General features: G+C 42.6%; 1 protein-coding gene across 4 annotated transcripts in view; it reads right to left on the bottom strand.

The window, feature by feature from the left end:
- Positions 1–11,016: 11,016 nt before the first annotated feature.
- The window catches only part of prkar1b (protein kinase, cAMP-dependent, regulatory, type I, beta), a 61,907-nt gene continuing 46,171 nt past the window's right edge, over positions 11,017–26,752 (bottom strand). For all 4 annotated transcript variants that reach the window (XM_061027391.1, XM_061027393.1, XM_061027394.1 and 1 more), the window contains 4 exons: positions 22,319–22,379; positions 20,024–20,145; positions 13,562–13,643; positions 11,017–12,459 (listed from right to left, as the gene is read on the bottom strand). In XM_061027391.1, coding sequence (XP_060883374.1) covers positions 12,287–12,459; positions 13,562–13,643; positions 20,024–20,145; positions 22,319–22,379 — 438 coding nt within the window. In that variant the 3' untranslated portion in view covers positions 11,017–12,286. The remainder of the gene's footprint in view (positions 12,460–13,561; positions 13,644–20,023; positions 20,146–22,318; positions 22,380–26,752) is intronic.

Here is a 26,752-nt window from a genome sequence, read left to right as displayed (position 1 = left end):
CATTCAGGTAAAACAATAAATACCTAGCCTTGTTTTCATCACTGTCTCACATCTTTTGAACAAATGTTTAATAATTACTCCAGATCAATGAGGATCCTTTAAGCTCACACACAGATGACATTTTTAAACCATATATCCAAGGCCCTAAAATACTCATCTACTGTACATGCTATACCTAAATGTACCAGGAAATGTTTCCTTTCTGTTACGTTATTTATTACCCACACTATCATAAAGTCCTGACACCTATACTCCCAAAGCAAAAGACCAGGTATCACAGTGCAGTAAGTGTTATAACAAACACATTATCATCCATAACCCGATCTCAACCTGATCCCTGTGCAGCTGAACTCTGACCTGCACAGAAAGCAAAGACTCTCACACTTCAGTGTGCTGGGGAACCATAAAAAGATAGCAGAGCTGACAATAGAAACTCAATCTCCTGATAGCCGCACATTCTCCACGATTATGATGGCCACAACTGTTGTACTTCTTCTCAGACGAAAGCGATTACATATTTTCCACTGGGCATCCCCGCTCTATGACACCTCATAATGTCAAAGAGCGAGTGGATTGCCTTGCAACAGAGAAACAAACACAGATCTTAACCTGGTGTCTCCCCCCAGCGCCGCCCAGCCACATCATAAGCATGCATGAGTCACGGACACAAGGAGCAGGTCCTCTGAAGACTACTGAGAGATCTCCTCCCTCCTCCTCAGGGGAGAATTAGCTCCACTAACTATCGCCCCAAACCAGCTCATCAGCGTCTATGATGACAAAGTTGATTCCATTAGTGGGTTGTGTGTTGGTGTTTTAAGTCTGGAGATGTGAGTTCTTCGACACGAGCGTGTGTCTTGTAATAAGCCCATTAGAAACAGCGGTCACATTTATGGTTGGGTTACTCACACACACACACACACACACACACTTACACACACACAGAAGGGTAAGTAATTCAGGTGAAATTTCCCAGGAGCAAAGGTACATTCCTGTGGCTCGTAGCGATATAGATTGGACTTGGAAATTATCCAGAGCAGAGTGCATATCCAGGGCAACTTCTACACACATAAACAAGCAGCCACACTTGACGCACGCACGCGCACACACACACACACACACACACACACACACACATTCACACAGAAAAAAAACCTCCAACACACACTCTAAGTGCACTTGAATATTAAGCAGTGAAGGGAGGCCAAGTACAGCGGCCATACTTACAACTGGTCCTGGACGCAGCTGCTCTTTTATAAGGACGATTGCTGGCAACCATTTACAGGCCTTCATCTCTCTAACATGCATAGCAACCTGAATTAAGTGCTCTGTGGGGCCTCTCGGCACTCCTCCAGAGCCCCTTTTTCCCTTTAAGGCACCATAGGTGTGCAGGCATTAAAGCAGTACAATGCCCAACTACTCTTTCATAAGTCACAAATGCACAGTTAAGTTCACCTCTAGGATCAGAAATTACGCCACATGCTCACATAAATGCACAAAGCTGGTGGTACGAGGTATGCGAGGCAAACCTCCAGCTGCAACACATTATACATTTCTGCAGCACACTTTAGTTGTTAAGGGACCGCGGCATCCTCTCTGTGTGATCTCCAGATCTGTCAATCTGCGGTCTGCTCTTGTCATAACGCTGCCTCGACTTTTTCACTCTTAGCTCCTCTGTGAAAGTCATCCTCAAACAGGTTGGTAGTTTGATGGAGAAATGACACCAACGAGAGAACTTTCTGGGAATACTCTGGAAGTGATCCCATTTTGTGTTTGTGTGTGTTTGCACCTTTGATGAAGCCTCTGCATGCAGCTTCTGCAGGTTTAAGGGCGTTGTGAGGTCAGAGATGGACTCCTGATCGCAGCTACCAAACACAGCTATTTACACTTCTTATCAAAAGTGAGTGTGTTACCACACAGTGCATGTTGATCAGCGAGGCCCTCGTTTGGAGAAGCCGGCAGGAGAACCGTCGAAGATGCTAAGACAGGACGGGAAAAAAAGTCCCACCTTAAAAAATGAGTTTCACCTTCAGTGTTGAATATCTTCACAGCTTCATCTAATTACCTTTTTAATTGTTTGTTTTTTGTTAACACGCTATCAATTCAGTTGTTTGGGTCAAAGGTCCAGAGAGAAGACAACATATGAAAGAAAATATAAATATGGTGGAAGCTGTATTTGTTGTTTATGGTAGAGACAGGGACATACTTTTATGATCCAATGTTCACAGAATATTTACTTTTGCTGAGTGAGATGAGATGACAGGGGAAAACATCTGTGATTGTTTTTTAAGTTGTTTCATGTTTTTAAGGCCGCCCATAAGGGGGTGGGGGGGGGGGGGGGGGGGGGTAAAGGGGAAAGTACGAGGACCCAGGGAGGTTACAAAAACCATCCTAATTTTAAGCAACAATGACCAAACTAAATACTGAACATTACATCTTCTAGCAACAAAAACAAAAGGTTCTATTTATTGTTGCATCAGTAAAAGGTCGCCTGTTCTAGTTAGGATGGCATAAGAGAAAGAAGAAGAAAAGGAGGGAGCTGGTTTGGGCATTTGACCCCAAAAACAACTTTTTAAAAACTGGTTTCAGTCAGCTCCAAAGGTGGTTGGGAACCAGGCAGAGGGAGCTAATGTTAGCCAGGAGACTAGCGCTAACACTATTGATCGAATGCGCATACATTGAACTAAATCATGTCCTAATGCCCATTCACTGGGTCTTCCAGGGGCCCAGCCATTTCTGCATGCATGCCTGACTGTATTTAGCGCTACCTTTCCTAATGGTTTGGTGCAGAAGGACTCTCCAGAAAGTGTGTAGCCTAACTGACGTATGATCCAGTGAAAAATCTTCTTCAGAAAAATCGAAATGTATGCCTACTGTAAACAGAGCTAACGTGTTGCGTTCCGACGTCTATTTTGGGTGAAGCTATAGCCACATCTGTCTGAGGCCATTATCACTCAGCAGAACACCACACAGTCTTTATATTAGGCAGGTTAAGCACATCCAGATAAACACAAGCAACATTATTTTTTTCGAATCTCAAGAAAAGACAAAGTTTGACTTCAGTTGAGCGACTGCACTTTCCACCCAAACAGCTGATATGACATAACACTGTGCACTGCATGCGTAGGAGCACACAACTTAGGTAGATGAGAAAATTGTATTGCATAAGGAAAGGGGCTGTCTTCAGTGGCTATAATTTGATCCAAACCTGTTCTACAGCAGTACACAGCCCACTTCCTGTACTTCCATGTTGCTACACTCACCAGTGTTTCCATACAAAGACCTTGCTCACAGACGTTTGCTGTAGGTGATGAACTCACTATTGATCTGATACAACTCTAGCTTCAAAAAATCCAAAGTATTCCTTTAAACCTCAGGTATTAACAGATCCACACATGCATTATCTATTAAATGCACAAATTGACTGTACATGTGGAAACCTACAATGAAAGAACAAACTTATTCATAGTCTGTCACATTTTCACACCTGCGCTCTCTCATGCACATTCTCCAATTTCCACAAACGGACAGACAGACAGACATGAAGCAATTCAGGCACAAGTCCTTACATGCAGCCCCTTCGTCGCCCCGTCCCAGCTCCTTTTCCCCTTAAAACACTGCCTCTTTCTTCTCTATGGACAAAAAAAACACTCTCTCTTTCTGCACACACACACACACTCGCACAGAAAAGAGGGGACTTCCAGCTTCCAGGGGCTGAGAAATGGCAGCATAATTGCCGGTGCTCTGTTGTCTATCAAGACCTGACCTTTTCAACATGTGTGTGCCGTGTTGGGAGCAGTGGGAACCGGCGAGGACGAAGACAGGGGTCTCCCCGTCTCTGTGGTGGTCTGACCCAACCTAACCCCCTCCTTTCTACACCCCATCTCCCCCCAAAATCGGTGGGAACTCCCACTGTGTCCCCCGCATGTTCTGTGGGTTCTGAGGGGAGGACACGGCTAAGCCACAAACCCGGCTCTTGGCAGGGGGACAGGACGATGTAAGGACAGGGGGACACAGAGCTGCCCTGTCTCACTCTTGTCCCAGGAGGATGGAGGAAAGTTCGAGGTCTATGTGTAGAGCCCAGACATTAAAGTGGCACAAATGTTACATTTCTGTTGGTGCCAGTGGGAAAATAGCAGACAAGTATTGCCTTTCATGAATCTGGCCCTGAAATAAGAACATTAAAGAGTGAAACATATACAGGGTCATACTCATAATAAACAGAGAGAACGTTTTTAGGATAATGCGTCAATGGTAAGCGGGAAGAAATTGCTTTGACTAGCAGAAAAAAGTCATCCAAACAAATAGCAAGAAACTAATATAGGGAGCAAAATCTAATAAAAAATATATATTTATCACAAGCAGAATGTATAACTCCAGGCCCAATGAAAAGTGGTCTTTATGTCCCCTAATGACAGACGAGCTCAACTCTCAGAGGGGGCAAACAATACTGTCCTCAGAAATGTATTAGCAACCTTTAAGCCCATAATTACACCAATTGGCATGTCAGATGGGGCTTTCACTTCGTTATTTACCCTTCCTTCTCCCCTTGTCTTTCACTAACCAAACCCCCCCTACCTCCAATGTGAATAGTGCAGAGAAACAGGGATCAGAGGACTAGTGGAGGCTATGATGATGGTGGTTGTAATGTGCAGGTGGGAGGGGGGCAGGTTTCAGTACCAGGGGGGGATTAAGGAGAGATTTCTCTGCTTGACTTGAGCGACATTAGCTATCCATGACAGAGAAGAAGAGGAAAGGATACAACTCAGAAGGCAGAAGGAGGAGAGAGGGACTGAGGGGACAAGAAACGTTTTTTACGGAAAAGATCAGACTGAATGAATACCCAAAGATTAGAGAATCCGCTTTGGAATACCTGGTTAGACGTCTTCAAGGCTTTCTGCAACACTGCACCATTCCTGTAGCAACATCACCTTACTGAGCCAAAACGCACTTAACCTCCAGGAGAAAACCCTTCTCAGTTTATGAGTTTACTGTGATGCTGCTTTTGCATGCACTGTGGTAACGATTACGAGTAGTTAATTTAAGCCCTCAACCTAAAGAGCTCCCAGGAAGCAGCACTGTAGCGGCCTTTAAAATGTTAATGTTGTTTTTAAGGTGGAAGGCCTTACAATTGGTAGCCGATCCAGATCCAGCATATGAGGCATAAATGTCAACATGTGAGAGAGACAGAAAGGGGGGGGGGGGGGGGGAGCGAGCAACCCCTACATTTTATTCTGGGATTGCTTCTTTTATTTGATAGAGCAGAAAGTTACAAAAAAGGGAAAACATCCCTGCAAGAATTTACCAAAGATGTTGCCCCACATAAAATTTTGGTGGCCCTCAAGGTAGCCCCCCACAATTATTTAACGACAAAAATATCCAAGCTCTGAATCAAAGAATGACACACTGGGCACCTTTTGCATGTATGCACATGTGTGTGCAAATGTGCCTACACAGAGGCTGGTTGTAGGATCTGAGAATCAAATTAGAAAAATTACTTTTTTTGGGTCCCCGAGCCTTTGATGCCTGCCCACACTGTCATTATGGTACACAGACCAGAACCATAATAACACCTCTCCTCCTCCTTCCCTCCTCCTCCTCGTGCACCACCTCCTCCTCTCCAAGGACTCGAGATGAAGTGTCAAAATCCCAAGGCAGAGGGAGATCACAACAAACTGATTTTGAACAGGAAGTGGCTCCATTATGGGCTTAAAGATAGGAGAGAGTGCTCTCTGGTTACAGCACTCACTCAAATCCACACATTCCTTCAGGGTTTAGGGAGAGCCGGGTCACCTCTGTGGACTCCGGGCCCCTGCCACTGCCTCAGCCCGGGGGCATGGCTCAGGGTACAGCTTGGACATTGAGGGGATTTTGGGGGGTCCTTGAAGAAGGGCTGAAGGGGTTGCGGATGTCTAGGGTGGCCCGATCATCAGGAGACACTTGACAGCCTTAGCCTTGTGACTTTGCACACCTGCAGTGAGTAGATGTGTTACGGGGGATGACATGAACACTCAGGGATGTGAGGGTATACTAGTGAAGCTGTCACCTCTTATACATCCCAACAACGTGTTTACTCCTGAGGAAGAGACAAAATCGTTGGCATCCAGGCCAGACGTTTTAAGTGAGGGAATCTTACAGATCTAAGCAGAATCAAACATACAATTCTTAAAGCTTAAGATTTAATCATTTTAGCTGGATGAAGCTTTCAGACAATTTCCTATCGAATCCAACAGGGACTTGTGGTCCTTCATTTTCCTAATGTGATTAGAACAGAGTTCGACTACTTTTATGATCTGCACTCAAACCCTCAACGATTCCTCAGAGAGTAGGAGTAATGGAAAAAGGGAACAATTGACTGGATTGCTGAGCTGCCTCTCAGGGGAGTGAAGTCACATTGGAAGTGAAGAGATGGATTGTGCTAGCTCCAGATCAACGTAGGCAGGCGATTGCAGAGTCATGTGCACGATGGAATATCTCACTCAGAGAAATGCTACTGAGACTTTTTTTCCCCCCCATGTGAGCATGCAGAATATCAGGAGAACATTTCAGCCTTTTGTTTGTTTTTTCTACACGTCAGTCGGAGGCGAGTCGTCGAGGCTCTGTAGGCTGTGAACAGCTTTGAAACTGAGGCCAAAATTGAGGCGATGTCAGGGAGGCCTGGTCTCAGTGTTGCTAAATGTATACAAGTGAATTATTTACTTGTAGTCCAGCAGGAAATGAGGAACGATAACAAGCTTGGGAAAGAAAAGCAGAAAAACAAACAGATTGTATCTCATCCCCTTGTTCATTTTGTGCTTTCTTATTTTTTTGGGAGGCAGTCAGCCGTGTCTGCAGACACACATGGCAAAGGACTTGACTCTTTTAAGACAGCGACAGGAAGAAGGCATCATTTCAAAGTAAATCATTTGAACCAGGGGCTCATGAATGCAGCCTATAATAAGAATATAAGTAACTTGTTAAAGATGAACCGGTCGTCTTATTCTTGCACAGGCACAAAAACGACTGAGTCCCTCCATAGCTCTGCCTACACCAAAGTCATTTTGTTCTGAGAAAGTTTCTCTGCTGGAAACAGATAATGGCTGTCAAAGGCTGGTGACGCTCCCCACTCACTCCCCCACATACATTCAAGACTGCACCAACCCATCCATGTCACCATCATTACTCAAGAGCTCAGCTTTTTAAACGAGATGTGTGATTTTCAGTCAGTAGGGACTTGGGTTGGGAACCGGATGGTTGCCGGTTCAAGTCCCGCTGCGGACCACAGTATGGAAGTTGGTCTGGTGGCAGGTCCACAGGTCCTGTGTGTAGCATGTGTGTAGTTTTTCTTTTTAGCAATGTAAAGTGTCTCTGAGTACATGAAAAGCGCTTTAAAAATGCAACCTATGATTATGTTTTTTATTATTATGATTATTTGAGGGGACTTTCATTCAGCTCTATTAAAACCATAAATACCCAGTCAGTTGTTCAATCCCTTTATAGACAGGCTGCTGACTTAACCAGACCTTGTGATGATCTCCTGACCCAAATTTTGACTCCACGTCTCCCCCTGACCTCTCCTCAACAGCCCCTCTCATCCCTAACCTTTCAATCCCATCAGCCTCCCTATTGCTCTATCACCTGTGACCAGGCCTAGGCGGTGGCCTTTAACCCCGGAGGGTCACGATTAGAGCTGAGAATCAGAGCAGTAGAAGTGCGAACAACTCCCAAACAGTCAGGTCGCCACACCCAATATATCTAGACAAGAAAAGAGCTGCGTATCAAAGGCTCCGGTCATTAGCAAAGGCGGTTGGGGGTTGATTTTGTTCCTTAAAGGGTGTGGGGATCATTGAGGAGGGAGAAGGCAGGGAGAATCAATGGAGGCTGAAGCCTGGTGTTGGCAGGCATTTTAATTAGCCTGGATCTCCCCTGACAAGAGGATGGCAGGAGCATGGATGGGAACACAGAGAGCAGGAGAGGAAGACAGGAAACAGCAGAGAGAGAGAGAGAGAGAGAGAGAGAGAGAGAGAGTCATGGAGAAAAAGACAGAGGGGGTAAGGGTCGCACGCCCACACTTTATGCTCACAGTGCCAAATCTAAATATGTTGCACCAAATAAAACATCCTCTCATGAGACCATGGGTGGCTTTGTATGGTTATGGGATGCACCAAATACACACACACACACACACACACACACACACACACACACACACACACACACACACACACACACACACACACACACACACACACACACACACACACACACACACACACACACACACACACACACACACACACACACACACACACACACACAAAATCACTCCCAGCCATCTTATCTTGTAAAGTTTTGGCAATCCTTACATAAAACGTGTAATTTGGAGGGATGCCCTGAAGAAACCCTTCTGTAAACGAGGAGGCAAAATGTTTCCATGTTGGGATAAATTCTTAAAAATGTACGTCTGTGGTTCTCAGTGGATCTCACACCACCAAGGACCCCACTTAAAAACCACATACCTCTTCCTCTTCCTGCACATTCATCACCTCCTCCACCTCTGCGTTTTATCCTCTGCTTCTTCTCCGTCTCCTCCTCCTACTCCTCCCCGCAAAACTGAGTCCAGCTCCTTGTTTATTTGAACAACAAATTGCACAGGAGTCTCACACTAAACATACTTAAATGTGGGAGTAGCTGAGAGTTGAAGGAGAGCCAAGCTACAGTAGCAGAAGACAGATGGAGGGAGGGTGGAGAGGGGATGGTTGTGCAGTAGGGTTCATTCATCCTCTCGGGTCCTGACTCCTGCTGCTTTCTACTCTCATGGGCCACTTCTGAACGGCTGAGGGAGATCCCAGAGAAACCTTCTGTGTTTTAATGAGAAAGGAGCTAGGCGTGAACTAAGCATGGAAAAATATGTTTTGTTTTGTTTTACCAACAACTAGGAAAATGCAAAACGCATGTTCAGACTTAACTCTTTTACCTACATCTTGTTAAACAACAACAAGTTGTGTTCCCTAGCGGCTTTTAGAGAATATATAAAGGCCGCAAGAACAACAATATCGATTAAGACGTTTCATTTAATGTAGGTTTAACTACTTGATAGTTCTCTGTCCAGTGGCAAAGAACTCAAACAATTAACATTTATGTGCAATAATAGAAAATAAAGGACTTCACATCTTATTTCAGCCTCAACATTTGATAATCTCCAATCAACATTTGGTCATAAAGCCCATTTTAGACATTTTGAATCAGTACATAAGTAACAGTGCATTATGAGTTTGTAGACCTCTCCCAAAGTACATAGTCAAGTCTTCTATCAAATGCAAATCTGCAGATGCATCCTTTATATACTGTCCTGCTTTTATTGCTTGTTTGTAATTGAGTTTGGGATGTTTCATGCAAATCCGGTGAGCATTATTTTTACAACCATATCGACAAAATCTGCAGAAAACTCAACCAACTCTGAATACAATAATCATTCTCTGCTAGTTGTTGACAGTTTGAATGCTTCTTAAGTGATGATAATGTTGCTTTCAAAGTAAACATGCAGCTACTGGAACTGATGTTTGCTAAGCTGGATAAATGTTTTTGGTCTCAGTGATACAGACGCTGTGGGACTGCAGGAGCTGCATGATGGATTATGAAGCTATGAAGCATAAAGGACAAACACAGAACTGAGCGGTCTTAATCAAAAGTGGAGTGTGTGAAAGTGCGCATTTTCTGGTTGGGCTCTCTTATTAGCACTGGCACTGTGCCACGGTATCAAGGCTTCATCTTACTATTTGTGTGACACTGCCAAGTTTTGTCCTCAACCGGCCCACCCAGCATGGCCCTGTGATGGCCCTGCCTAATCAGGTGCTGTGGACACACAGGAATACACACACACACACACACACACACACACACACACTCGTGCTCACACACCCAAAATCACACACACACCTGATGTCACCTCAGAGTTCACTTGCAGGTGTTAACAGTGTTTTCTGAAAGACTATAATTCTAGCATCCACTTTGAGACTTTTCTTTGAGTTGAGTCAATCTTACCTTCGTCCACTGAAGGCGCTCAGCTGTCCTTGGAATTGATCTGTTGACAAGGAGCTCTGTAAAAATGCATTTTTTGCACATTTGTGTTGGATTCAAAGTGAAGCCTGCAAGTTCATCGTGTAATTGACAATACAATCTAAACCCTAGGTCCACTTTGCAGCATTTCTGTCACTTGCAGAATCCTTGTAAAAGAAGCAACAGGATGGATGAAACTGTTATCTGTTAGCTGTGTTTGAATTGCTTACTCAAATGTAAATAGCAGCATTGTTTGCAACATCTTAAAAAATTAGCAATTAGCATGTCCAGGGGAAGAAAGTGCACAACAGCTGCAATATTAAATGCATTTGTAACTGCAAGGACAGAACTTTTTATACTTGATACCTAACCACAAGTCCTTACATTTGTTTCATTGAGCTTACAAACCTTACTCTTGTTTGTTTTCATGTGTGTTACTGTCTGATGTTGTATGTGTTAGCCTGTGTGTACGCATCGAGCAGGGGGTACTAAACTCAATGTCGGCAAGTTGGGGGCACATTCCTTAGTTGATTTAGTGGGCATTAAGATGAAGAGGAATGTGTCAAAGCTGCGGAGGCTTTAGTCCACTGCAGTGTAAACTGGCTGGGAGGAGCTCTGAGACTCTGTGACAGCTCAAACTGACAGATGTCTGTCTGTTGGCTTAGCATAAGAAGGATGGAGAGCAGAGGAGAGCGGAGGGAAGATGAGATGGAGAGGAGGTAGGCTACCTGTTAGATGAAATGTGAATTGTGATTAAAGAGGACAGTTGGCACCTTAGGGGAGATTAATGGAGACTTTTAGGAGAGGCAGGGTGTTGGCATGAGATGAGATGAAGGGGAGGGAGAGAAAGGACTAATAAGGAGAGGAGAAAAATTGCCAAAAGTTGGGTTAAACGTAGGGGAAAAAAATGTGGAAGGTCACATTCTCACACAAAAAGAGGTGGCTAATTAAAAGCAAAAAGAATGACTCAAACCGAGAGGATTTCAGAAGCTTTTCTTTATTTGCTCAAGATGGTTTTGGATAGTTGAAAGAAAGAGATACAGAGAGAAAGAGAATACAGAAAGATTATTTTCTTCCCCTTCTACTCAACATCTTTTGCTGGGTCATTTGTGCAACTCTGACAGGATACAGTAGATCATAAGAAAGCAACACAAGTATATTTTCTACTTCTTTTTTTAAAATATATTCATAATATATAAGTTATGTCGTCAAACAGCTATATCAAACTTTTGTATTGACCTGACGTTACAAACTCAAAAGTGGTGCAAAAGCTGTAATCTAGTTGTTCAACCTAGAAGAAAATCAGCTTCAAAAAGCATCTGGTAAGAGTTGTGTGTGAGTCAGAGTGTGTGTCTAAGAGTCCTGAGACAGTGTAAGCATATACAGCTATTGTTGTGTGTTTCATGTCAGTGTGTTTCAGACTCCATTTGCTTGTGTGTGGACTGGACTGATAACACTACTTCTCCTTTGGAATATCACGGCTCACAGATCAGACTGAACCGCTGCAGGAAATATTCAGATAAAGAGGATTTCTTGGGGGGGGGAGAAACTTAATTTGGCTTGCACACGCCACATAAAATCTCAACATATCATCTCCTCTAACAACCCCCAACAGATAACAACAGTTAAAGCACAATTAAAAGCACAAAAATGAATGAAGCAGCCAGGAATTCAATTGTATTTATACCTCTACATCTACGCTTTAGGAAACAGGAGATATGTGCAGTGCGGGTCAGATTCGACCTCCAAATGGCACCACGCACAGCCAGAAGTGAAAAATAGGCAAATCACTGGCAGCGAGCAAAGAAATGTGTCCTCACCTCCTCCTGCTGTACGTAAACATGTCTTTACTTCCTCATTTCCTGAATTCATTGTGCCCTTCATAAATACATGAAAGTGCAAATGCCATTCTTTGACAGTGTAGGAGCATACATCATGAAGTTGACACACTGTTTTTATGACTCATTTACAGTTGAATGACTGCAGCCCTCGCTCTCTTTTTACACTCCTGCATGTTGTTTTAGACATAAAGCTACGTGACAGCACTGGTCAAGGCAAAGTGCAAAAGATCAAAGAAAAGAAAGAAATGCACAAAATGGAAAAGAGGGCAGGAAATGTGCGCCCTGTCACCGCGGATGTAAAACCCACTTCCTTTACCCCACATCCTCACCTCTATCCCACCCATGGACCAAAACTCTGATGCTGATGCTTCCCACCCCTGCTGGTGGGGGCCCGGAGAGGGGCCGGCGTGTCACACAGTGAGGGAGATGAAGCTGTTGTATCTCTGGATGTTCCTCTTGAGGATCTCTGAGCACGGCCCCAGCACACGCTCAAAACGGGGCCTGTCCAGCTTCACACACTTGAGCGGACCACGAGCGACTACAGTGGCTGCCCTGGGACGGTTCAACAGCAGGGCGATTTCACCTGGAGGAGGAAGAGGAGGAGGAGGAGGAGGAGGAGGAGGAAGAGGAGGAGGAGGATGAGGAGCAAGAATATCAGCCAGGATGTCATTAAATTAGGGTTGTTCAGATACGAGTAATAAAGACTTCGATACAATACTTTTTAAATAAACTTTATTGTTTCCACCACAACAAGGACAATAGAAGTGCAAGGAACCAAAAAATTAGGTGATTTCTTGTTTTTTTTTTAATCAAAAGTTGCAAGAAAACCCCTGCACCACTTTTTAAATAATTCATAACTTTATGAATCTGTCTGAGAATTTGTCTTAATTTTTTAAACCTTGAATACTTTTTTCTCCAAAAATGGAGATTGTATCAAATTTAGAAACAACTGGGGCATTGATTTTGGATTTGTGTATGAATGACAGATAATATTGTCCAAGCATTACTGTACAAATGTATTCACTTTCAGCTTCAGTATTGTATCGCTGTGTAAAATTGTAAGATGATTTTTAATAAAACTTCTGTGTTATTGTAAGCAGCAGCTCTAATTATTAGTTTTTTGCCTGTTTTATGCAACAAATCTGTTTTTTTTTTCTTTTAAAAACTGCGACTGATCAGGAACAAACCCAAAGAGGCAGGAAGAAGGAATACATTCAGCAAAAGACAAAAGAAAGTCTTAATCATGTGTTTTAAGACGCTCTGCTTCCATCCAACACCATTTGAAGTAGATTTATGGAATCAAACTAAATGAAGTGTTTCTAAGATGGATTACACAATATCAATATTAGCCAATTTTCTGTTCTGTAATAATAGTAAACAGAAAACATGTGTTTTTTTTAAGTGACGTTATGTCCTCTTTTTTCTGTGACATTGTCTTGAGATTAACTGGAAGAAATGGAAAGCTATTGCAGCATTATAATATAATATTCATGCTAAACTTTAGCTGGATTTTACCAGTGTTTGATAGCTGACACGACATGCCAGAGTGGATATTTTTGGGCTTCTCCTTGCAGAATTATTAATGTTATTAAAAAAAACAAAACTGTTTTTATTCCAACAAAGGCTTTTTGAGTGTTGTGTCAAACAGGGAAGGGAAAAGGCTTCAGCAGCCAGCAGCCACTCACCAAAGTAGTCAGAGGGTCCAAGGCGTCCAACCTCCACATACTCCTCATTGTCAGACCTGCGCTGCAGAACAGAGGCTATTCCCTGCAAACAGGAAGAAAAGGAAAGTTGGAGGAAAGAAAGGAAAGACAGACAAGAGAGGGAAACAGAATGAGAGGGAGAGAAAAAAAGGGAGGGGTGTAGGGAAAGAAAGGAAAGGGAGAGAAAAGGAGGAGTTATTTAGCAAAGGCTGAAAACCATCAGGAGGATTAAGCCGAGGAGAAATTCCTTTGCTTCATAAGGACACAGGTGCACAGGATTTAGGCCACTTTTCTATGAGACGGACACCTGCTCTGTGAGATGCATATGAGCAGAAACACAAAACAACACAAAGTCAGATATTCCAACAGGGTTCATGGCACCAATTCTGATTGCTTCTACTTTATTTCCTCCAGGGTGCAATAAATACAAACATCTAAGCCAGTTGGAGGCTGAGCTCATTCCTCATTATCTCCATCCCATAATCCCCTTTATCTACATTTACCCACAAGATGGAAACTAGTGTATCATGCAAAACTGAGGCACTTCCCACTATGTGCCCTTAAAGCCCTGTAAACACTAACACATCTACATGTAGACACCCAAACTCGTAGCATTCTCCAAAAGCATGATGCTAACACACACTGTGCATTAGCAAACACACATACACACACAGCCTGGCAACAGTAACTAGGAGCACATACACAGATGGATGGAGACGAAAACACAAGCCTTCACATACACACATACAGTGAGAAAATCAACAGCTGATGTCTGCTGGACCGGACAGACTGACTGGACCCGCAGCACAGTGCGTGTGAGTCATCTGATTAGTAGAACGGAGAAAATCTGATTTCCGCTCACTTTGTCCAACAGATGAAAACAGCTCTTATTGTCTGTTGCAGCTGTTGACAAACTCTGTGTGTGTAAATGAGCACATGTTAGAAAATTCATCTTTGAATCTGAGCTAGAAGAAAGTTTTTGGAGTTGTGCTTGAAATGCAAAACGCTTGACAACCAGAGATGGTAAAAGTGCAAATATCTTTTACTCGAGTGGAAGTACAGATATTTGTTTTTGGTTGTTGCAGGATAAGTGATTCAACTTGTTGCAAAGATAACTAAACTTCATGTCAAATTTGAGGGTTAAAAAAAACTGAAATCTTTCAATACAATGTATGAAAAATTTATTTTTCTCAGATTTGTAGATCTGTTGGATGGGAAATGTCTAGCTGCTCTGGATCTGCGTTCGCTTAATGCTCTTTTCTGTGACCCCAGGTTTCTCCTTTCCTCTCATTGAAACATCTCTGAATGTTTTTGTGCCTTAGATGCACTGACTTCATGTGTTATTTTCCAAACCATTTAGGTTGGCATTGGTCTTAATTAGGAGTGTGGTGTGCAATGATCCCTCAAATGCATTATAGCTTGATGAAGAAAAGCAGTATTGGAAAATATATGCAGTAGTAAATACTGATATTTGTATGAAGATGTAGCTGATATAAGTAAAAGTTGTTGTACAAACTATGCATGAAAAGTACAGGTAATCTAAAATGTTTACGCCAAGTACAGGGACAAAGTACTGCTCATGAGATCACACTTCTCAAAAGAACACTTTAAACACATTAGCTTGCTTGTGTCCATGCAGAGGCAGAGGTTTTTAATGTCTACAAATCCACATGAAGCCGGAAGTTGTACTGTAAATTGGTAGCAGGTAAAAAGAGAACTTCCCAGCCTGTCTTTGCCTGTGTTGCAAAACAGACTTGACTGTTCCAGCGCTTTCACAGTTTCTAATCCTTCTCTGCTCCGTCTGCTACTTACACTGACCAAGCTAATAATGTTAATATGAATATAATGAGCTTTAATGAGAATCCCCAAACTGCCAGCTCTAAACTGCAGACATAGAAAGGTGAGACTGTTTCAGAGAGAGGGACACGTGACTGAGTATGAACTGTGGAGACGTGGGGGACACTGATGATGTATGTGGGGTATACCATGGTTGAGAGAAAACCTTTTTGTTGATACCATTAAGCCATTATTGATGTGGATGAGTCAGTGTTTTTTAATGTTGGCATAGACATTGACACTGAATCACATGTATGAATCTGTAAAAGTGACATTTGTCACCTGCAAAACTTCACTTTAACTTGTAAACTGTTGACTATCCAGCTACTGTTTGGTCACTGATGAACTTTTATATATTTTTTAAATCACATCTCATTATTTACATGATGAATCACATTTAATTATTTACAAGATGAATCATCTTTCTCTACCTAAGCATTCCTTTTTCTGTTAAATTTAAACTTTTTTAATTCCATTGTTTCCATGCATGATTGCTGACTAAGCTGTTATTGCTTTAATTTCTAACAAAGCTAACAAAGTCAGGGAATCCCATGAAATGACACTATTTCATCTGCTCCTTATCCATTGTTTAATCTCGAATGTAAACAACAAAGTAACCTCTTTAACTGAATTTATTACAACTTACTGAAACAAGCTGTTTGAGTGCAAAGTGGTACAAGGTGAACGGGGAGAGAACGGGGGGGGGAAAGGGGCATTGAAGCGCCAGTGTTTACAACCAGTTGATTCCTCTCCTGTCCATTCATGTCCAAACAAAGACAGTGAGACAGTGCAGCACTGTGAAGTACAGTAGTTCGCTTGTGAACAGGCTTAAAACCAGTGTGGTCCAGATAACCATCGCATACTGTACCACCCCAGCGCAGCGCAACGCTCGGCAGAAATGTCTTTTATAAACATTGAGGATCCTCCATGTGATGCTACCCGACATGGGGCACAAACGACAGGTAAAAGCGTGAGAAAGAAAGAATGAATGAATAAACAGTCAGAGTCACAAAATGTAAAGAGGAGAAGTAAGAACTCATCAATTTAAAAAGCAGCTATAATCTTTACCAAATGAACACCAACTCCTGCTCATACCTAAACACACATACCACACACAGAGCGTAGCGTGTCTGCTCGTGGTGACATGTCAAAATGTAGTCTTGCATGTAGGAAGTAACAGTCGTTGGATCAACAACAGGCACAAAGAGAGAGACAAGAGGCACAAGCGGAGGTGGAAGAGGAAAGGTGATATCCTGAGTAGCCTGTTCACAAGGCCACCCGGCACCAGGAGCGTCTGCACCTTCTCACACAAATGCCAACTCGCTCGTACATAAAAAGATTGTATTTGAGGAAAATATTTAACAGTCTCTGGGCTTCTTTACAAACAGAATGTTTAAAAACAAAAAGAAAGGTTTGACCCAATTAAAACCTGTTAATCTTTACCTTTGTTCTTTGCAAAGTACTTACACTCATTCAAAATGACTTTCTCCATTTACTGCATTGATCTTCAATCTATAAAAGTGGTGTGAAGCTCCATTAGCTATATTGCAGAGCTTTCATGTAGTTTCCAGTAACAGGTGATATATTTCAGATAATCCACAGAGGATTTCTGGTCCCCCCCCCCACCCCAGGGACCCGTTGGATCCCCTCTGTGTGATTACTTTTGTAGAGGGTCAATGGAAACATGTGAGCTAACAAATTGAGTAGATATTTAGATCGATGATGGGAGGAGATTGGAGTAAATGCTCAGCCGAGAAGAAGGCACCAGGATTAACAAGCAAAAGTAGATTTTTTTTTTTTCATGCAGAGGCGGACAGGGATGAATCGACTTTAAAATACTATAACAAAAATATTAAAAATAGATCACTCTGATTTAGCTGTTTGTCAGGGGGTTTATGACATGAATGAACATGATGCATTCTCATCAGATTTTAAAATGATACGCTAATATTGTATTAGCCAAAGCATAAAGAAACCAAAATGCAAGCTGGGGTTTGTTTCCTTCTGCTGAAAGCATTTTATAATTTGGTTAATTTGTATTTGTCTTGCACAACTTTTTCCCATCATGGCTAAAAGAAAAGCCCGTAGCTACTGTGAGACACAGCGTGTGTAACATACTTATTTGTTTTCAACATCATGTTTCAAAATTCTCACTGACAGTTTTCCCACCCCTCCTTCTCCGTCTTTTCATTTGCACCATTTTCTGTGACAGTGGTGAGACCACAGATGACAGGGTGCTGTGCCTGAGTGTATGAGCGTGTGGGAGATACATGTTGAGGGAGCATGGGCCCATGCCTTAAAGAAGGAGAGGAAAAGGAAGGATGGGGAGGAAGGTGAGGCTGAGTCTTCACTGCCCCTGGAGTTCTGTAAAAGCTTGTTTGTACAGTGAGAGAAAAAAATGTAAACATGTCTTTTTTTGATTAGGGCCCCTTTTCTTCCCGACAGGCAAAGAGAGTGATGTCTCTATACCTCTTTTTTGTTAAGCCTTCCCATCAGCAGCATGTTATTTAGTGATTGTGGGGTATGTCTTTTGCTGATGCTCTAAAACCGAAGAAACAACAAAAGGGTGAGAAGAGACAGGGGATGAGGGAGGCGGGGGAGTTAGAACGAAAGAGTGTCGGCTGAACCAAGCACATACATCTCATTCTGGTTTAAAATAAATAAAGGTGTGGACATGAAGAGAAAGACAAGAAGAAAAACATGATGAGAGAGAACACTGATCTGATGGTATGATAATCTCACACGAAATCTGTCTATCGCATCTCACTTGTGGTCCATTTTTGAATCAACCCGTCTATCCCTTTATGTCCAACCCTGCCCTCTTTGACTCATCCCTCTCTCTCTCTTTTTCTCTCTCTCTCTCTCTCCCTTCTCGTCTCCTTCCCGGGAGGCTGGGTCTCCTGACCCCGTGTGAAAGTCAGCAACACACATTCCACCACAGTCCACCCAGCTCTGGGAAAGTCAGGCTCTGCAGCATGAGAGACGGAGGGAGAGAGAGAGAGAGAGAGAGAGAGAGAGAGAGAGAGAGAGAGAGAGAGAGAGAGAGAAATAGAGGGATAGAGAGGACAGGAGGGCCTTAAATATGAAAATTAGATAGGAGAGGGAGAAAGGGAAAATGGGCATAAAGAAAGAGACACAAAACTATTCTCATATAGAGCTAGAGGAACTGCCCCTGTCTTTTCCCTCTCCACCATCTCTCCATCCTCCAGTTTAATCCCTCAGATTCCTCTGCATATTTTGGATTTTTTCTCGTGAGGATCTACAAGTCTCAGATTGATGAGTCATGCATTTCTAAATTGACATCTATATTTGTGCCCTAAACACTAATTGGGTTAAACACACTGGTTTTTAAAGGATTTCTGCAGCTTTGGGAGGCTTCACTTGGAGACTCCAAACTTGACCGACACTGGTTGGATAATATGAGGTGTGTGCAAGATATATAAAGTTATAAAGTGGAGTCTATAGATGTTGTGACAGTGAAAACATTTTGGTTGCTTGGCTTCCTGCCTATGCCCATTTAATTTTATGTTCAGGGTTCATGAGAGGTTAATGCCGAGTTTTGTCTTGAAAGTCACCATATTTAATCTTCCCCAGTTATGCTGTCCTACGACCGTTTCTTTCTTTGTTTACATCTATTCTGGTGTTCTTCAAGTAAAGCTATGTTAAAAATGATTTAATAGGGTTTACATTAAAGGCCATAAAGGCCATCCAGGATGGATCTGACCACTATCCAATCTTTAGAGCTGTGAAAAGCTTTCTGACCTGAAAAAACAGACTTTTACCAACACAATTAAAAACATATAGCCATCCAAATAATAACAGGCTGCAATGACTATGTGTAAGTAGATGAACAATTAGGAGAGTGAAATAATGGATGGAAAGAGGATGGAGACAAGATGTGCTGTGCTGGAGAGGCACAGGTGTAGAAAGTTAAGAGTCACACGGAGTGATGCATCATGTGCAACCTGATGAAATCATTCTCATCTAATCACTTCCCCTTCACTGTAACCAGTGCTCCTCTCAGTGGGACTTTTGTTGGATAAAGATTAAGAAAGACAGAGCAAATGACGCAGAGGCTAACCTTCAGCCACGTCTGAAGACGAGAAGGAGAGGAATGAAGGAAGCAAGGACAAAAACTTAGCAGATTGTGCCCCCACTCTCTCCAGACAGGACCCTCTTGACATGACCCTGGTGAAAGCTGTGTAAGTATGGAGTTAATCAAAAGTGTGTTGGGATGACAGGCAGGGGGCCCTTCATGAAACTGTGCCAAGGCCCCCGAGCTCCACAAAGCCTGCAGTGTGACGGGGGGGGCCGTTCTTCAAGCAGGAATCGATGTTTAAGGACGGGGGTTTGGAAACACTGCTGGCTACTCTGTCTGCTAGTGGCAATAAACTTGGATCAGTTCCGATCTCAGCAAAGAGCCCACCAACGTCTCTGATGACATGCACATCAGCCCGGGGCCCGCCTAAAGACGCCCACATGGCCTCACATGTCAACGTGTACTGCTTATAGGAGAAGTTACAGTGAATTGAAGTTTCCAACAATCGTGTTTTACTCGTGCAACAACCCCTGTTAAACACACACATCAGCCCCCCCCACAGACCTTACCTCTGTTATAATGAAGAAGTCATCACCCGGCTCTCCTTGCACCACTATCTTCTCTCCATCCTCAAACTGAACGGGCTCCAGAGCGTCAGCCACAGTCAGACGTTCCCACTTATCCAAAGACTCTGTGAATGAAATATTACAGTAAAGAAAATGTGATAAATACAGCTTCCATCATCTATACTGCTTGTCCTGATCCGAATCTCGGGGGCTGAAGCCGAGCCATGCTGTCATTGTTTGAGGGGCGGGGTACACCCTGGAGTGGTCACCATTCAATCACAGGGCTGACATACAGAGACAAACAACCAATCACATTCACACCTACGGGCAATTAAGAGTCACAAATTAACCTAACGAGCATGTCTTTGGACTGTGGGAGGAAGCCGGAGTACCAGGAGGGAACTCATGGATGCACGGGAAAACATGTTAACTCCACACAGAAAGGCTCCTGTCTGACTCGAACTAGGAACCTTTGCGCTGTGAGGCAACAGTGCTAACCACTGCGCTTCTGCAGCCCACTTTTATTTCCAGGAAAATTTTTAAAAATCCCTTACGTGTAAACAAATTGACCAAAACCTTTGATAAGATTCATGTTTTTTCATGTTTTTTTGTTGATTCTGCGAGCCAGTTGCAACAGCTGTCTTTCAGAATATCCAACCACATGTACAGTGACGTGGTTAGCCCGAGATATTTCTAGAAGATGTTGGTTTTCACACAGAAACTAAGAACACAGACGGTCTCATATCCTCACTGGGAAAAAAATTCCAACCAAAGGAGTTTTAACAACTCAGATATTCTTAGATGGAGGAGGACCCACAATCAATAAATAGCTCTACGTAGAAGATTAAGCACACAAGATCATCCTTTCACAATTCAGCAGATTATTGTATCTTAATCTTAACAGTCTATACACCTTTGTCTGGAATGTGATTTATCTGCAGTGAAAACACTCTTTATCTTAGCTTATCCTCTGTGCCTGGATGAGTCTGTGTTTTGATTTGACTAAGACAAGAGTTAAAGGCGTAAAACTACAACAAAATCCTTTTGTTTGAGACTATTGTCTCCTGATAGGCTAAGTAACTGATCCTAGTGTGTCTGCTTGTGTAAATGTGTATGTTTTTTGGATTAACTAAGGTGAACTCTGCTCGCTTGGAGGTGTCCAGTGTCCCCTCCAGTGGGGCCAAGGTGTCTGCTGGCCCCAGATGGATGCCCTCTGTCTGGCTGCGAGCAAAAGGCAGCAGGTCCGATAGTAGTGATCCTTAACGCTTGGCATGTAACATGATATACAAATGTGCTGACTAAAGAACCAACATTTCACGCTTCGCAGAGCCGGCACCCACTTGGATCATCTTGCTACACACATATATAGTATGCACACTGGGAATGGCTATTAGGATATCGAAGGCTCTGTGTGTGTTTGACAAAGAACATGTTGTTTTTTCCCCCCCTTCACTCCTCGACATCAAGGGCTTGTACCCAATTTCGTGGCTATCTTGAAAATCAAAGACAAACAAAAACACTCCCGCCTCCTACCCCTCCTTCCATTCAAAGAGGTAAAGCGGAGAAGCAGAGTGGCAGAAAGACGACTGAAGAGAGGAAAGGCACTTGGAGGAGGGAGGTGGGCGGTTGAATACAGGCCTGAACAAGGCTGTCAAAATGGGAGACGCAGAAGAAAGGCGGCGAATGAAAAGAGAGTGGATCTCGCAGAGACGTTCTCCTAAGACCTGAATTGAGTGTATGTGTTTACTCAGCCAGCTAATAACTCTGTACAGGGGGCATGGCCTCGCTCTATACACCACACACACACGATCAAGTGGAAGGGGATGAGATGTCAGTTCCAATTGCAGCACGTTTTGAGAGTCTGAATGAATCTCATTCGCCGTTCTGCCAAACTCAATGGCCTGTATAGGATGGTGTTTTCCAAATTCCAGTAGGAAAAGAGAGGCTTAGCTTAACTCCCTATTCTTTAATTGTCCACACAGCGACATAGCAGAGTGTGACTGGCTTTAGTATGAACAGTGGGAGAAGATTAGGACTGTACACACAGACCTTACTCAGCTATGGGTCTTGTGTGACAACGTGCGCCTGTGTTTATATGTGCTAATCTACAGTATATGTTGCACTCTGCAGATTTAACTGCCTGCACTCTGGACTCTCTGACCTGGTGTTTAAATTCAACGCTTAACATGGCACACACGTGCAACAGCACCCAATACACGAATGGAAAATAAACAATAAAAGACAAAGTAATGGCACCGACATCTTCAGAGTGTGATTCATTTTAAAACACAAACTTACCAAGGATGGACACCTTGCTAAGAAACTCTTCATACATCTTTCTCTTCCTCAGTGTGCTGCCCTGTAACAAAAGAAAGGAGGAAATAAACCATTAGATACACTAGCTCACAAACTGTATTGAATACGCCACATTATCTGTAAAAAGTGATCATTTTGCTGTAATATCTTTGTTTTTTATTTTATTCTTATTTTTTTATTCTTATTATTTTTCTGTAGTATTATTATTTTGTGTTTTTTTTGTTTTGAGCTTGTCTTTTTTTCACCCCTGGTATGGTTATTGTAATTTATGTGTGTGCGCATGTATGTGTGTGTATATGTATGGGTGGGGAGTGGGGGGTATGTGACATGTTACCAAGAAAAAAATGATCCTTAATGATTATTGGATCATGATACCTGTCAAATTAATAAAGAGATATTTAAAAAAAAAAAAAAGAACCACCAAAAAAAAAGTGATAATTTTGATTATTTGGAAAACATCGGACCGTAATGTCTCTGTTTATAGAGGCAGAACAGATTTAAATGATTTCAACTTAAGCAATACAATACAACAATACAATTCTAATCATAATAACAGACAACTCTCTTTTAGTCTCAGAAATCTTACATTCAAATGATTTATTGTTCTTTTCTTTTAGTTATGTTTTACCACATAAAGTTTAGTGCATGAGACTTCATTGTTTCTTTGGATCAGGTTTTTGTGTTTTGTAAATCGGTCCATTAGGATGCATATTGCTGATTTGTAAGTCATGAAATATCAGTTCTGAGTTCTCCAACAAGATTTTCCAAATTATAAAATAGGTAAACATAAAAATGTTACTACACCATTATCTATTGGTGTTTTCATGAATGCTTCTGACAAAAATTCAAAATGAACAAGGAGAGATGCATGTGTAAATGCAAACAGCCACATTTTTCTCCCTGACTTTAAAAGGGCTTTGATAACGCCAGCACCGTAATAAAATGTCTCCAAAATATTCAAGAAAATTATTTGCAAGGGAGTGCGTGGGTTGATGATGATCAGAACTGGTGCAATCTTAGTGCACATAATGAAGCAGTTTCAGACTCTTATCTTCTTGCCAGTGTGTTCTTCAAATTGCACGTAGCGATGATGTCAAGGCAAAAGATTTCTGCAGCTTCTTTTTTTGCATCATGTCTTGCTTCCTGGGATACCCTCAACCTCCCTCTCAACCGACAGGGAACACTTTGTGCCGTTAAGGACACTTGTGGATGACCAAATCAGGAAGATTTCAACAGCAGGCTGTCCTGCAATTTTCTAGAAATCTTCAGGAGTGCATGTGTGAAAACAGCTTATGATTAATCGTGTAGACATTCACTGTACACAGTTTATGAGGTCATGCATTTGGATGTGTGTATGACATGCGCAGTAATGTTCATTGCTTGCGTGTGTCTGTGTGTGTGGCCACCCCACCCACCAGGCAGTGGGGACTTTCCCCTCTGCCATGAGCATCAGGTGCTTCCTAACAAGTCTGGACCCAGAGGACCCCTTCCCTTACTGCGTTTCTCCTTTCTTCCCCTCCTTCAATGCACAGAATCAGTCAGAGCGAGCGGGGACATAAAGGGAAACAGAGTGAGTGAGGAAAGACAATCTTATCCACCCCATGTCTGCCTCTGCATATGGAAATGATATATTGAGGCTTGGGGTGTCTTTAGTGCATAAGTGCCTGAGTCCCGCTGCTGCCTCTAATTTGATATAATTTCACATTTTGTCTGAAAGGGAAAGAAAAAGTTCCCAAGTGAGCCAACGTCAAACTCAACATGATAAACAAGTTGATTAAAGGAATTCTAGCCTGCATTGCCTCCCTCCTGGATAATTGATTTGTGTGTGTGTGTGTGTGTGTGTGCGTGCGTGTGCGTGTGCAAAGCATGCAGTCTGTTTTTAGTTCTGCCACTTATGTTTTGTTGCTGTCTCTGAAGAGATGAAACTTCATGCTCATTAAGCAAGCAAATTCAAACACTCACTCATTTATACTGTACACTCTCACATAAACACACACACACATGCACACACACACACACACACACACACACACACACACACACACACACACACACACACACACACACACACACACACACACACACACACACACACACACACACACACACACACACACACACACACACACACACACTGCACAGAGATGTTGAGTTGGTCTCCTGATTTCATAGCCTCCCCACAGGTTTGCTCAGCTTAAAGGCTTACTATGCGTACGTAACATAACATTACATTACACATCAGGTCTGATTTATGCGACTGGTGTGAGAAGGGCTGGGTGGGCCAAAGTCATGTCAGCAAGATAGAAGTGTACTGATGTAGAAGGAATGAAAATGATACCTTTTAAATTTGTGACTCTAAAATTTCAAGTTATCATGTTTTTTGTTGGAGAACATATTTTTGTTTTGCATTTTTTTTTCCTGCATCAGACCCGATCCTTCCTGTCTTCTTGGGAGGGCGTGAGCACATGTTTCATGTACAGAACTCCCCTACTCCTTTTAGACCTAATGTGTTCGCTCCTCCTGCGGTTAAAGATGAACCAGCCTCTGTGTCTGCTCGCTGTCTTTGAGGTGGAATCATCAAAGAGTTGAGGTGTGGAGCCAAGCCAGACTAAACCAACCGTACCTTACACCCCATCTCCATCACCTTCATCTCTGTCCAATAGACAAACACATACACACCTCAACATCCATCCTCATTTCTTGGTATAATTTCTCTTTGTCTCCTATCATCTTGTACTTTGTTTGTTGACAGGGGTCTGTCATTTTGTTAACAGCTTTGTCTGTAGCCATGTGTGTGTTATTACCAAGATGACATGATAAGTGGGGTATTGTTTGACAGGTGGCTACACAATGGAGGGAGTGTATTTATCACAGGGAACTATGTTATTTTATTTACTAAATGCACTCCTGGATAAAGATTAAAGCAGGACAAGAAAGATAAGGTGCGTTTGAAGCATTTACACCTTAGCTCTGATTTAAATGACAAGATCAATGTCATGTTCATATTCTGGCACAGATTCTAACATCAACATCGACTCAGTGGTTGAAAGAAACTGAAGACCAGTTTTGGTGATTCTGAATATGGCTGGGGTTTGTTTCATTTTAGCCATTGGGGGTGTGAATATGGCACACACTGAAGGGGAAATTATCGAAATGTGCATCTGATATGCAGGGGTACCACATGCAACGCCCTTAGAAAATAAAATTAGTCATAATATTAGTTCCCAGGGTACAATAAATGTGTTGCTTTGTCCAACTTACAACACAAATATGTTTAATTGATTATGACCCCCAAACCCCTGCAAAAAAACTGCAGAAAAGCAAGGACATTTCCCATTGAAAGGGGGAATCTTCTTTTAGGTGAATATTTGAATCATCATGATATAACTTGTTCAAAAATACAGTTTGGTTAAGATTTTCATTGAAGTATTTGGAGCTCCAGCAGAGAAGCAGGACAGGAGAGAGCAAATGTGAAAAACAAAGAAAACTGATGGAAGCAGCCGCACACCTTCCCAGGCTCCTGACTAACTAGCTGCAGACACTCGGCATAATTTCACTGGGAAACACACACAAATACTTAGACACACTGAGAATGCTCGTTGTGTTGGCATAAGACGCTGCCAGAATACCGCACTTTATAAAAACAGCTTTACAAATCATTGACAGCAATAATTAACAACAGGTTCACATAATTGAAATCTGCTTCACCCCGTCTCCCCTCCTGCTGCTGCTGCTGGAGGGAACGAAGGAATGAGAGCTGGAGAGAGGGAGAGAATCTCCTAAAAGAAAGGTTACCAGGGCAGTCTGTGCCCTCAGTTTAACTATGTGCTGAAGAGGTGACATGAGTGCAGGGCAGGCCGGTGCCAACTTTAGGCTGAGCTGAAAGGTCCAAAAACAACCTTCTTCCACCTCTGCAGGTTCAAAATGTTTGAAGCAGAGCAGAAGCTTCACTGCCGATGAAGGCTTAGATCTACTCTGGGGTCATGAAGGTTAACTGTACGCCATTTCATTTAGTTTCAGGAGGCTGAGAAACATTTGATGAAGTAATTAGGTGGGCATATGGACTCACACAGGCACATTCAAAACGTAATTAGTATTTCTAATAATACTGAAAATGTGCATGTATGTGAATCTGTATGACAGCTGGGGCAGAGCACCTTGTGTTTCCAGTTTAAACATTTAGACATTCCTGCTAGATAAGCTCCTGAAGAGGGAAGTGTGTGTAGAGCATTACTGTTGACCCCCTCTCTTCCAACAGCACTCCCTTTTTTTCTTATTGCCCCTGACTCCGTCTAGCAACAGATGTAGAGAGACATTAAAGTGGGAGGATACATGGAGGTGGATTTTATGAGTGTCAAATTGAAAGCTGCTGAATAACTTTCTAAGGAAATTTAAGAGGTCCAGAGGGAGGACATA

Source organism: Labrus mixtus, chromosome 20 (assembly GCF_963584025.1).
Source record: "Labrus mixtus chromosome 20, fLabMix1.1, whole genome shotgun sequence".
NCBI classification, from domain to species: domain Eukaryota; kingdom Metazoa; phylum Chordata; class Actinopteri; order Labriformes; family Labridae; genus Labrus; species Labrus mixtus.
The sequence above is the reverse complement of the archived record's forward strand: the minus strand, read 5'-3'. Positions and strand labels throughout refer to the sequence as shown.